Raw genomic sequence first — 12,579 nt, forward strand, 5'->3', positions numbered from 1 at the left:
ATTTTAAGTATTACACTGATTAAAGTTAAGGAGCCCTGTCACTCATCAGTTTCAAGAGGGAGTAGCGTGTGCACAACTTATGGTGTTATCAGGCCCCAAACCATCAGGAGGGACAGAACTAGGTTTGGCTTCACCAACACCAAGGACCACTATCAAGAACACAGTATTTGTCTTACAAATATTTAGCTTTTAGTCATTTACTTCATATCAATTCATCCTTGGAGAATATAAACATGTTTCTTAAAGATTTATATTGGTGTTCGTTAGATAACTGAAATTTTAGTATTTTTTAAAATACCAGTGACTGAATTTTGCAGTCTTATCTCCCTTGGGATCAATGTCAACCAACTTTGCAATGGCTCTTTAAAAACGTATCTGCCTGTTTTAGCTGAGACCTCAACTGTTGTAGTAAAATATAAATAAAGGAGAGGCGTGTAGGTAGGTCCCTTTCCCAACCTGCTCTGAAAAGAGTCCACATGCTACGTAGAATCCAAACCGATTCCCTTTTTGGGGCTTGGCTTCATTAACTGGACTTCAGTAATAAAGAAGTTGAGTTCAAACCTTTTCCAAGACTTGGCCGCCTCTAGAATTCCTTCCTCAGGACTTCATCCCATGTTTTAGATCCACTTTCCCCAGAGCAGCTCCCACCCTCTTTTATATTGGTGGGGATCACAAGGTACCTGAATCAGCAAGTCAGCAAAAACCCACTTAAACTTTCCCAGAAGGATCAACATTTGCTAATAAGATGAAGTGTTGCAGACATCGCAAGCCTTTCTAAAATGGGCTAGACACCTTGTACTAGTTTTTAAAAAGACTTGCATGTTTTAATTACTCTCTCTCTCTCTCTCTCTCTCTCTCTCTAATCTTTCATGGCTTAGTAAATCCCTTAATCTTCCTAACACATATTTAGTACCATCACCTTGTATCTGAACTTACACCAGCACTGGACTGACATCAATTTACCTTACATCATTAAGGTCACACTTATTTCCCGCAATAGCTACAACAATGTTTGGAGGCCCATGTTGTCGAAGTTCTTTCACCCAGTTCTTTAATGTTGAGAAGGTTTCCTGGTATGGAGAAGGGAGACAGAATTAAGGTTCAGAACTGGCCAAATAAAACATACATAGAACTATATTGCAAACCATCTCCTCTTACCTCTTTTGTGATGTCATAAACTATAATAGCTGCTGCTGAGCCTCGGTAGTACATTGGTGCTAAAGCACGGAACTGTAGGGAGAAACATCATATAGAATGGATTTAATGCTGTGCCAAAGATCATGTGGCTCACTGACCAGTTAATCCAATTTTCACTGCTCTAGTATAGGAAATGAGTTTAGGTTAGTGGAAAATGTATCCTTAAATTTACAAAGAGACTGTCAGTAGGATATAAAAGCTTCACATGAAGCAATCTTAGCTGAAGGCTAGCCAGTGAACATTTTTGGGTGCTAGTAGTGCAAGATTGCTGTAATACAATGGACTATAATAAAGCCATATGATGACAAACAAAACTTGAGTTTATCCAGATTAAAGCTAGTAAAGAAGTGGTTTAACTCCCAAAAGAAGGCAGAGAAGAAGAACTATAATTTAAACTTGTAAACCACTCTGTTTCTCCAAGACCACTCAGTGTTAAAGAATTCAGTTTTCTTGTTACTATTCAAGCTCCTTTAGGTGTGGAACAATGCTCCAAGGGGAAAAGTATCTGTTCCAACCCTCCGCTTTAGGGATAGCAGGAATCTAGTACAAGTAAGAAGAGGGCAGCTTCTATTGAAGGCACAGTATACTGCTGAATTTTATAGCAATGACTAACCTTTACACTGACGCTTTACAGCGCTGTATCTTGCAGCACTCAGGGGGGTGTTTTTTTCACACCCCTGAGCGAGAAAGTTGCAGCGCTGTAAAGCGCCAGTGTAGCCAAGGCCTCAGTCTCTAGTTCATAGTCCTCAGAAGAGCCAGGTTGTAAAGGCCAAATTACAGAAAGAAGCCTGATAGTAGTTATGTGAGGTATGGGATGGGCTACCCCCATTAAAAAAAGATCTGTAGCTATACAGATATAGACAATACACAAAGGATATATGCCTAATTTTGAACACTGAGGGAGAGGAAGGGTGGGGTGAATTGAATACATTTCTTCCTTTTCGAGATACTCATGTCCACAGAAGGAAAAATAAAAATAACCAGTGTACGTTACTACCAACCCAAAACATCCGGAGAATGGCTTAGAAGTGAGATTAACCCCCCTCCCTCCAAAAACACACACACACACACACACACTGTTGTGTTCTTTTTATTTACCGTCTGGTATTTAGGATTAATGTTTTCCAGCTTTTCCCCTTCAACCAAGAGAGTGGGGGGGTGAGAGGGAAGAGGGAGTTAAGAAAGAATAAAAGCTGAGAAAGTCTCACAATCACCTGACCCCTGAAGCAAAGGATTTAGGATATACACCAAATATCATAAGACTTACAAGAAATCTAAGGACTTCGCAACACTGACAATTGCTACAAATCTGGATGAGCCTGCAGTACACAGATCGGGCCATTATCCTTGCATCAATGCTACTTGCTTTTTGATTCATAAGAAACTGCAAAGGTTTAACACATGCTTGGCACTATGAAATAATTACTGTTTTAGATGCAGTGTTCAGAAATTCTGCTAAGGCAAGAAAAAACAACTCATTTAGCACACTGAAGTGTCAGTGGAAGAACAGAATAATTAACTGACAGATGCAGTGTTTTGATGTATGGCTTTATATACACTATTTACTACTCAATAAGAAATCTATAGATATAAAAATCATGAAGACAACGTAGCTTTTCACAAAGACTTATTTGATTATAATAAAATACTAGTTTTCTTTTGGTTAATATAGTTTAGCTGAGAGCAGTTCTATACATCCTAAAAATCTCCTGTGTTATAAAACAAAATTCCAACCCATTTAGATTTGGCTCCCAAATTTCCTCTTTTGAGAATAAATCTTTACACAAAGTCAGCAGAATGAAAATAAATGTTTGAGAGGTGGGAAAGAGGAAACACACGACTCATCCAAGAAGGGTGTAATAACACCCCCCTCCCCCATAAGTACTTAGAATGTAAAGGGAAACATATTTGATAAACCACTACTCAGACTATTTGACTACCTGGCTTTTTTATGTCTATTTATGTTGGGAAAAATCCAGCTTTCACTTGCTGATCTCGTATTACTCATTTCCTGCCTGCTAACATTTTGATTTCTTTTCTCACCTAGGAATAGTCAGCAGCTAAAAAAAACAAAACAGTTTCCCTTTAACAAAACAGATGTTTCCAGAAACTACAGTTTCTTTCAGTTGTCTGTTCAAAGAGTTCAGCTTTCTCGCACTGCAGCCCAACTCTGATTTGAGCTTAGACACAGAATTACCAGTGAGAGTCAGTATAACACAAGAATTTGGCAGCATGGACAATAGCCAAAACTCAGACAGTGGTTGAAGGCAACTTCATACTAACTTTAGTCAATGAAAGAGAAATAATTACTTCTGGAACTTGAGCAGAAGTGCCCCAAATGAAGTGTTAAATTTAAGTGAGATGTAATCCAAAATCACAGCTTCCATCAGCAGGAATACAGGAATGGAGACTATGTCACCAAGAGAAATGGAGTAAATAAATATGGACCGGGGGAGAGGAGATGCTGGCTAGTCAACACCACACTAAATTAATGCTTTCTGCATTTGGGTTCCAAGACATCAGAACTTATTGGAAATACGGTTCTAGAATGAATAATTGAAGTAGAGAGTAGGCTGAAAGAAAGAAAGAAGAGGGAAAAATATCTTGACAGCAACTGGTGTATTTTCATTTTTAAATACTAGGCCATTATTTGTAACAATGGAAGCAGACACTTGAGATATTTTAGTGCCTTACAATGCCAATTAAGGCATACTTTACAAGTAATCAGTGATCTTCTAACTTACTGTTTAAATCTGATTAAAAAGTTTGAACTGGCGGTGAGTGGAAATACACCCAACCTGAATGAAACTGCTTTACAACAGATATGTCAGTTGCAGACAATCTGCATTTCTAAAGTCCTTGATTTTTATCCCTTCTTGTCAAATACAACAATTCAGGGACAAAGGAGAGGGAGATCGGTGGGAAATAAATGTACATCAGGTGAAATATTGTGTTCTAGCTTAAAAATTAAGCTATTGTTAATCAAGGTGTTTATAATGACAAGGAGTTGTGCAACCTGCTGAAAAAGAACTGCTCACTGATAAGCCTTGGAAGTGCATTGTTAAAATACAGCAAATGGTAAAGCTGAAATATGTGGAGCAACAGATGATATTGGTTCACACGAACTCAATGGTTCATATGGACCACTGCATCTATGTTTTAACACTGTGTTCAAATCCTGATGGCTGAGGTCATATGTGGTTTGATGGCAGTTCTCAGTAAACCTGAGAAAGCCAATAATTTACCAAACTTCAACAGTCACTACACACTTTGCAATTTCTGCTGAAGGCGGCCCAGGAACAGAAAACTGTCATGGAAGTTTCAGGGCAGGAGATTCACTGATAGAACTGACTAGCAGCTTTGATCAGTCCTTTCTGTAGTTGGTCCATCCCAAGCCAATGTTCTTAACCTTTCATTTTAAGGCACATCAAGTTCCTTGGCTGTACAAAGATTCTGCAGTAAGATTTTCTCCACACTAAGTTCTTGAAAGTTCATAGGCAGCTGTGTTAAAGTAAAATACAAATTAGATCTAATCTGGCAGCCGTACAAACGTTTTTGTAAAGAAAAGAACAAAACAAAAATAAAACAAACAGTACCAGTATTGGAAAACAGAAAAAAAAAATGTCGCTACTATTCTTGTGTATGAATAAGTCCTGGTTCTGTGAAGCATTACATTATCACTATCTCTTTAATCCTTACAAGACTAAGTCTTTTGAGCCTGTAAGCATTGTCCAGATTAAGTATAGGTAGTATGTAAATGTAAGGAGAAGATGCACAAGTGATTAACAGTGTAGTTTATCATCATCAGAGTGGTATTACAATCACTGAAAACTTGATATAAAATCCAATACCACATTCAGTACTTGATATAAAGTCAAGTGTTGGATTAAAGATCCCTACAAGTCACATGAAGTTATGATAAGGGAGTTTACCATGGTTTCTAGTGGCTACCCAATTTGATTGATGGGCAAGTGGAAAAAACAAAGAGCCCTGAGCTTGGTCAGTTTTTCTTTCTTGGGCCAACAGAATGTGGGGGCATCACATATGTTCCCTAATGCACAAGACAGTTTTGCTCTTACACCAGAAGCCGCTACTGATAAATTGGGTTATTAGTAAGTAACTTGTGCTATGACATGGGAGTTTGTATTTGACTGAATTGCTATGAAGCATCAATGCTTCCACATTTAAAACAAAACTTTCAGTTTAAAAGGAGAGAGAGACACATTGCCCTGACTGATCATTTGGAAGGGTGGAAGTATTGTTTGTGAAGGAACTCTGCCTATCTCTAAACATACTGTCTGCGTGGGGCGGGAGGTGGGGGAAGGGAGAATGAGGATGCATGGATGCAGGTGAGCTTGTAGATTCCGCAATAGCTGTCAGCAGCACTCTATAGTGGAGGTCTGGTGAAGGAACTAAGGTGACATTGCCATGCTCTTATCAAGTGTCAGAATCTTGTTCCTACATCACTGTAGTCTCAAGATGTATGTTCTCCCCCCAAATAACCCCTCACCCTCAAGGTGTGGAGGGACAAGTCTACAGAATCGGCAGCTCTGAGTCAGAGGTGGGGCAGCAGAGGAGGACATCTTCATCTCTTCCACTTAGACAAAGTGTAACTACTTGCATGGAAAAAAGAAAAGGGCATCACTCCAGGGATAAGAACAGAAGAGAGGAAACATTCACTTCATACAAGTCAACAGCACCAATTGTCAGCCATTTACAGATATAATTCCTCATAGAATGTAGTATGCTGAATCCAAAGTAGGGCAGTCTCCCATTGCTTTCAAACATGATTCAAATTAACAGAATGAAACTCTAATGCATAATAGAAATCCTTTGCCAAACAGCTTCAGGCATGTTTATAAAACTTTATACATAATTGCAACTTTTGTTGTTGCGGCCTGTAGTTCATGAGCAAGGTAATTAGTATGCAGCACAAAGACATTTCCTCCAACTCCCTTTTTAATTTTAGTTTGTGTGCTTGTAAGTCTTGAATAAATATGTTGCATCTCCTCAAAGGTGTGTATGTTGCAGAAGCAGCCATCAAGTTCTTCTTCTGGAAAGACTGCCAGGTTAAAATTTGTATTTCAAATGAAAAAAAAAAGCTTTCTGACATGAGCTTCTAACAATCAGATTAGAAATTAAAATTTAAAAAAAAAAATCAAAGTTCATAAGAATGGCCATATGGGGTCAGACCAAAAGCCCATCTAGCCCAGTGTTCTGTCTTCCGACAGTGGACAATGCCAGGTGCCCCAGATGGAATGAACAGAACAGGTAATCAACAAGTGATCCATTCCGTCGCCTGTTCCTTGCTTCTGGCAAACAGAGAATAGGGACACCATCTCTACCCATCCTGACTAATAGTCATTTATGACCTATCCACCATGAATGTATCTAGTTCTTTTTTGAACCCTAGTATAGTCTTGGCCTTCACAACATCCTCTGCCAAGGAGTTCCACAGATTGACTGTTTGTTGTGTGAAGAAATACTTCCGAAGGTTGGTTTTAAACCTGCTGCCTATTAATTTCATTTGGTGGCCCCTAGTTCTTGTGTCATGAGAAGAAGCAAAGAACACTTCCTTACTTACTCTATCCATGATTTTATAGACCTCTATCATAACCCTCCTTAGTCGTCTCTTCTCTAAGCTGAAAAGTCTCAGTCTTATTAATCTCTCCTCATACGGCAGCCATTCCACACCCCTAAACATTTTTGTTGCCCTTTTCTGAACCTTTTCCAATATATCTTTCTTGAGATGAGGTGACCACATCTGCAGGCAGTACTCAAGATGTGGGCATACCATGGATTTAGAGAGAGGCAATCTATCCCTTTCTTAATGATTCCCAACATTAAATTTGCTTTTTTGACTGCCGCTGCACATTGAGTGGATGTTTTCAGAGAACTATCCACAATGACTCCAAGCCCTCTTTCTTGAGTGGTAACAGCTAATTTAAACCCCATCATTTTATATGTATAATTGGGATTGTATTTTTCAATGTGTATTACTTTGCATTTATCAACACTGAATTTCATCTGCTATTTTGTTGCCCAATCACCCAGTTTTGAGAGATCCTTTCGTGGCTCTTCGTAGTCTGCCTGGGACTTAACTATCTTGAGTAGTTTTGTATCATCTGCAAATTTTGCTACCTCACTGTTTACCCTTTTCTCCAGATCATTTATGAATATGTTAAATAGGACAGACTCTTGGGGGACACCACTATTTACCTCTCTCTGAAAACTGAATTTATTCCTACCCTCTGTTTCCTATCTTTTAACCAGTTACCAATCCTTGAGACACCCTTTCCGCTTATCCCATATTATTCCACCAATATTATTGTTTCAAATGCAGTGCATAAACACCTAGGCCCCAATCCTGCAGACATGTAAATGTCTGCATAATTTTACTCCCATAATTAGTTACAACATTGAAGGCAATGGGACTGCTCATATCAGTAAAGCTACACAAGTGCATACATTTGCAGAATCAGGGCCTTAGCTTGTGCAATTGAACTGGGATGATTGGTGTTGCAGAGAAATGTTCAAAGCCAAATAGAAATGCTTCTGTGAAGTAAAACTATTGCCAAAACACACCACCTTGCAAGTCTGTTTTTGTGACAGACACTGTCCATTTGATGAATATAACCTGTTTTTTTCGAATCCTCTTGATAGTTATAGCTCTCCTCTTATCTATATTCTCCTCAGTTGTACCTTTTCTAATTTGTCAATATCTTTCTCATAACAGTGTCCGAACTTGTGCTTACTATTCCAAATGAAGTCTCAGTAGACCTTTCCATTACTATAAAGATGTTACATAAATAGGGTATCTTCACGTTTTCTAATAATTTATTTCCCTAGGGGAGCCAAATAACCAAGGTGAAAGATGAAATAAGTTATCATGGGCTTGTCTCCAGTGTACTTTGAAAGAATCATGCGTGAAAACATACATTAACATGCATAATTTACAGAATTAGACCACACAAAAATCTTTACGAACTAAGGAGGAAAACAACAGCTCTACTTACTCGTTCCTGTCCAGCTGTATCCCAGATTAGGAATTTATGCAACTCATTTTGATACTGCACAGTCTTTGTCATAAAAGATGCTCTGAAAGATTTAGTGTAACATTACCAAAATGCAAATACAAAGAAAAATCTATTTCTAGCATAACTAGTTCATATCTCCAAATTTTTATATATAAAAGGTCAATATCTTCAATTAACTTTAATATCATAAATTTTTCATAATTTAGGTCTTTTTTAAAAAAAGTGAAGTGCTTTTTACTATATATAAAACTGATTAAGATCATCATACATAATTTTTGAAATTAATTACTGTGCAAAGGATCCAGACAAGGATCCATGCACCAATTAGGTCAAACGTACACCACTTAAACAGTGGTGAACTCCATCCTAACAGAATACAGTAAAAAGGATCAGAGAGGGGATAAGAAGCCTTGTAAATTTGTACTCTCCTTTCTCTTAACTTTTCAGTTGAAGGTGAGGGGATGTAAGTTTTGTACTGCCACAGAGGCAGCTGGAGAGTGAGTGGGGGCATTCTTCACCCCCTTCTCCCTCCCAAAAAAGACCACCACAACAAATTCATGAAAATACACATGAATATTAGAGGAGCTACTGAAAGGATACCACATGGAACCTCTGCACTAGCCCTTGCTGGACTTATGTTGACAGGAAATTTGGCTGCCATCCCCATTCTGGGGAGTCCCACAGAGCAGAGACTGAGAGCAGGTAAGTTAATGCTGACTTCCCACCAAAATTTAATGGGTTTTTGGGAGGTGAATAAGGCAGTGGCACATGCTGCCCCCAAGCCCTCTCCCCGAGTGTACCCTGAAACCTGCAGATCCCCTCCACTTTCAAAAGAAGGGCCATAAAATTTCCTCCTCCCCCAGCTCCCTAAATATATATAATTTTTCTGTGCAGGAGGATGGTAATGACGGGGCTTCAAGATAAGTAAAAGAGATTACCTTTTTAAAAAAAAAAAAAAAAAAAAAAAAAATCTGCCATGACCCAATGCCAGGACTCTACAGGTGTCCTGCAAGAGTTGGATGACAACTCCAACACCTACCATGGTTACTTCATAAGGGAAACAGTTCCCAGCTCTGCTTTAAGTGTTACTTATATCATCCACTCTTGGAAAAGAAACGTTACACTGAATTTGGGTCTGCAGAATAAGTGTACAAGGTGCCCAAACTTTTTATTTTTTGGTGGCATGTGTATTTTGTTAATGCCTTGAGAGCTCAAACAGTTTCTTTACATTAGTTTCTGTCTTTCAAAATACTGCATATTTACCAGGTACTTAACATAGGAGCTAGGGCCTCATAAAATGTCTTGTGGACTTCAATAGGTCACACAGCAACTGAAGTTGCCTGCTGAACTATGCTATGGCATGAAGGCCTGTGTGAACTTATCAGACACTAGCTTAAGAAAAAAAAATTAAAAAAAAAAAAAGTGCCAGATAGGGTGTGAATTTTTCAAGTTTGAGATGAAAACTAAGGCCCTGATCCTGCAATGAACTCTACACAGGATTCAGGACCTGCACAGAGCCCCACCAAAATTAGGAGTCCACTAACTCAAAGCCTATTACAGAAATGAAGCCAAAGGGTGAATGTCTTTAGCACAGGATGCAGTACTGGAGACTAAAATTCAGTGACTCAGGCTTTAGAGTCCTCCTGGGCTCTAAGTATAGTCAGGTCATAGAAGCAGGACCAGCTCTAGGAACCAGCAAAACAAGCAGGTGCCTGGGGCGGCACATTTCCAGGGGCGTCATTTTGGACATTTTTTTTTTTAAACTCACTTCTTTCCCTCTCACAACCCTGCAGAAGTGGAACCATGGAGCAGCCGGGGAACCAGCATGGGAGCTGAGAACCCAGCGGACCCTGGGAGCTGTAGTCCTTTGCCTAGCTCCCTGCCTATAGAGCCAGCTCTGGAGCAGGGAAAGAACTAAATTTCCCAGCAATCCCTTGGCAGCTATCAACAAGGAAAGGGAGGGGTAGGGAGTGAGGTAGCTGACCCATGCTGCGAGTCGAAAGGGGTGGCACTGTGAATGGAGAACAAGTGTGCCCAAGAAGTAAAAGGCTTTGCCCCAGATGTCCCCTTTAGAAGACTTCCCCAAACTGCATTAGGGATACTGGTGTGACCTCACCTTGCAGCCCACGAAGAAGGAACTGAGTGGACTAAATGGACAGTGCACCTCTGTATCTGAAGCCTAGCAAGGGAGGTACGTGGATCCCACTAGAATTTAAAATGAAAAGTAAGGGAGGGGAGGGGAAGCTTTGCTAGGGGACTACGGCAGCTTTAGATACAGCACCAGGCACGTAGGAGGATTTCTACTTCTGAGCCATGGAAGCAGAAATTGACTTTTCCTTTCCAGATTTAGCTAATATTCAGAAAGGGAATCTAGCATCTGCCTTACAGATTTGAACACCCGCAAAATTCAAGAGTGCTCAAGCTCAATTTTGGCAGCTGTTCCTTTATTTCTGCCAAATCAAATATACTGATCCACTGTAACTTGCTGTAGAAAAAGTAGAAGAAGAAATGAAGAAGCAAGAAATGCTTCCCAGTGGTTTTTAGGACTGGAATTGCTATTTTCAACAGTTATTGCTCTTTTTTTTTTTTTTTTAAGTTTTATTTGTTTAAAAAAAAAAGTGATATTGCATTGGGAAATTCCCCATAGAAACAAAGAGTGGAACAAAAGAATAAAAGGCATCTCAACTTTTCCTCATTTATGTAGGACAGTCTTATAATATGCATCCAGATATCCTCCAATCACACAAACTGAAAATTGTTCCACTTTACTGCAGTTCTGTAACCATATGGGAACCAATCTTGTCTGTATTCTGTGCACATCCAAAATTTCTGCTGAATGACCCGCCCTGGGAGCGAGTTACCAGTGACCCAGGGCTGGGACAGCAGGAGGGTGCAGGTTGGGGGGAGAGCCCAGGGCTGGGGCAGCAGGGGAGTGCAGGTGGGTGGAGAAGGAAGGAGCCCAGCGCTGGGGTAGGGGGCAGCCAAAAATGTTTTTGCTCGGGGCCGGCCCTGCATAGAAGTTATGACTATAAGCCCTTCATAATTTCAGTTACACATTAATGGCAGCTATAGAGTATATCAACACAGTTCAACAGTAAGGGAGCATAGAATAGTTAAGTTTAATGCATTTGTTTTTTAAAGAAAAGCAGAAAGCTCTCAAGTTCTCCCTGGAGATAAAACCTCCCATCACCTCAGATGATTTAGCTAGAGTCTAACACAAAGACTGCAAGATTTTAAGTTTCCTTTAAATAAGCTGAACAAAAGGTTACAATGACCTTAATACGAGTTAATACCAAAGCACAAGGGTAAGAGAGCCAAACTTCAGTGGATTTAAACATAACTAATCATGTACTTGAGCAAAGGATAAGGGAAAGTAGCATGTTAAAATAAAGTGTCTATTGTAGGCATTGTAAGCACTGCCACTTTCTTACATTATAACACTGCTGCACAACAAGAAAGAGGTAAAGCGTGCAGACCATGAATATGATATCCATTAACTGATGATTGTTAGTGTGTATTTAAAGTGTGTGGATACACATTTTAATCCATCATTTGAAAAACAGTCATTTATACACTGTAGTTTAATGCACAAAGGGGCCACATTTAGGTTGCACAGTTAATTTAAATTTTCTATTTCCTAACTTTTAAAGTTTTTAAATCTAGGAAATTACACTCAAAAAAACCAAACTGAAAAATACAAATTCTATCATGTGACATCTTACTGACACCCACATGGTTCCAGGGCTGCCCAGAGGATTCAGAGGGCCTGGGGTCTTCGGCGGCAGGGGGCTCCCCGCTTTGGCAGCAATTTGGTGGAAGGGGGTCCTTCCGCTCCAGGACCTGTCACCGAAGTGCCCCAAAGACCCGTGGCAGGGCCCCCCCGCCACCAAATTACCACCGAAGACCCAGCACTTCAGCGGCGGGTCCTGCTTTGGTGATAATTCAGTGGCAGGGGGTCCTTCCACCCTGGGGCGGAAAGACCCCCCCCGCCACCGAAGACCTGGAGCGGAAGAAGCTCCGGGGACCCGTGCCCCACGAGAGTTTTCTGGGGCCCCTGGAGCAAGTGAAGGACTCCGCTCCAGGGCCCCCAAAAAACTCTCATGGGGGCCCCTGCAGGGCCCGGGGCAAATTGCCCCACTTGCCCTTCCCTCTGGGTGGCCCTGCATGGTTCATTGGCCAGACTGGAACTGTTTGAGCTACTGGACAAACCTCTACCACTTGAGTTAAACGACTAACTGAAAGCAGTAGTAGGTTGTCAGACTGTATGTGGACCATAAAGGGGGGGATGAGAGACACTTCACCCTGGCTTTCACAAATATTTGCGGACAGCAGAGGAATGGTGAAA

At 40.3% G+C, this 12,579-nt stretch overlaps 1 protein-coding gene across 1 annotated transcript in view; it reads right to left on the reverse strand.

The window, feature by feature from the left end:
- Positions 1-12,579, reverse strand: part of RAB22A (RAB22A, member RAS oncogene family) — a 28,920-nt gene that overhangs the window by 11,796 nt on the left and 4,545 nt on the right. Inside the window, exons 3-5 of the mRNA XM_030533787.1 lie at positions 8,214-8,295; positions 1,159-1,230; positions 964-1,070 (exon numbers count right to left, since the gene is read on the reverse strand). Coding sequence (XP_030389647.1) covers positions 964-1,070; positions 1,159-1,230; positions 8,214-8,295 — 261 coding nt within the window. The remainder of the gene's footprint in view (positions 1-963; positions 1,071-1,158; positions 1,231-8,213; positions 8,296-12,579) is intronic.

Source organism: Gopherus evgoodei, chromosome 14 (genome assembly GCF_007399415.2).
Source record: "Gopherus evgoodei ecotype Sinaloan lineage chromosome 14, rGopEvg1_v1.p, whole genome shotgun sequence".
Classification (NCBI taxonomy): domain Eukaryota; kingdom Metazoa; phylum Chordata; order Testudines; family Testudinidae; genus Gopherus; species Gopherus evgoodei.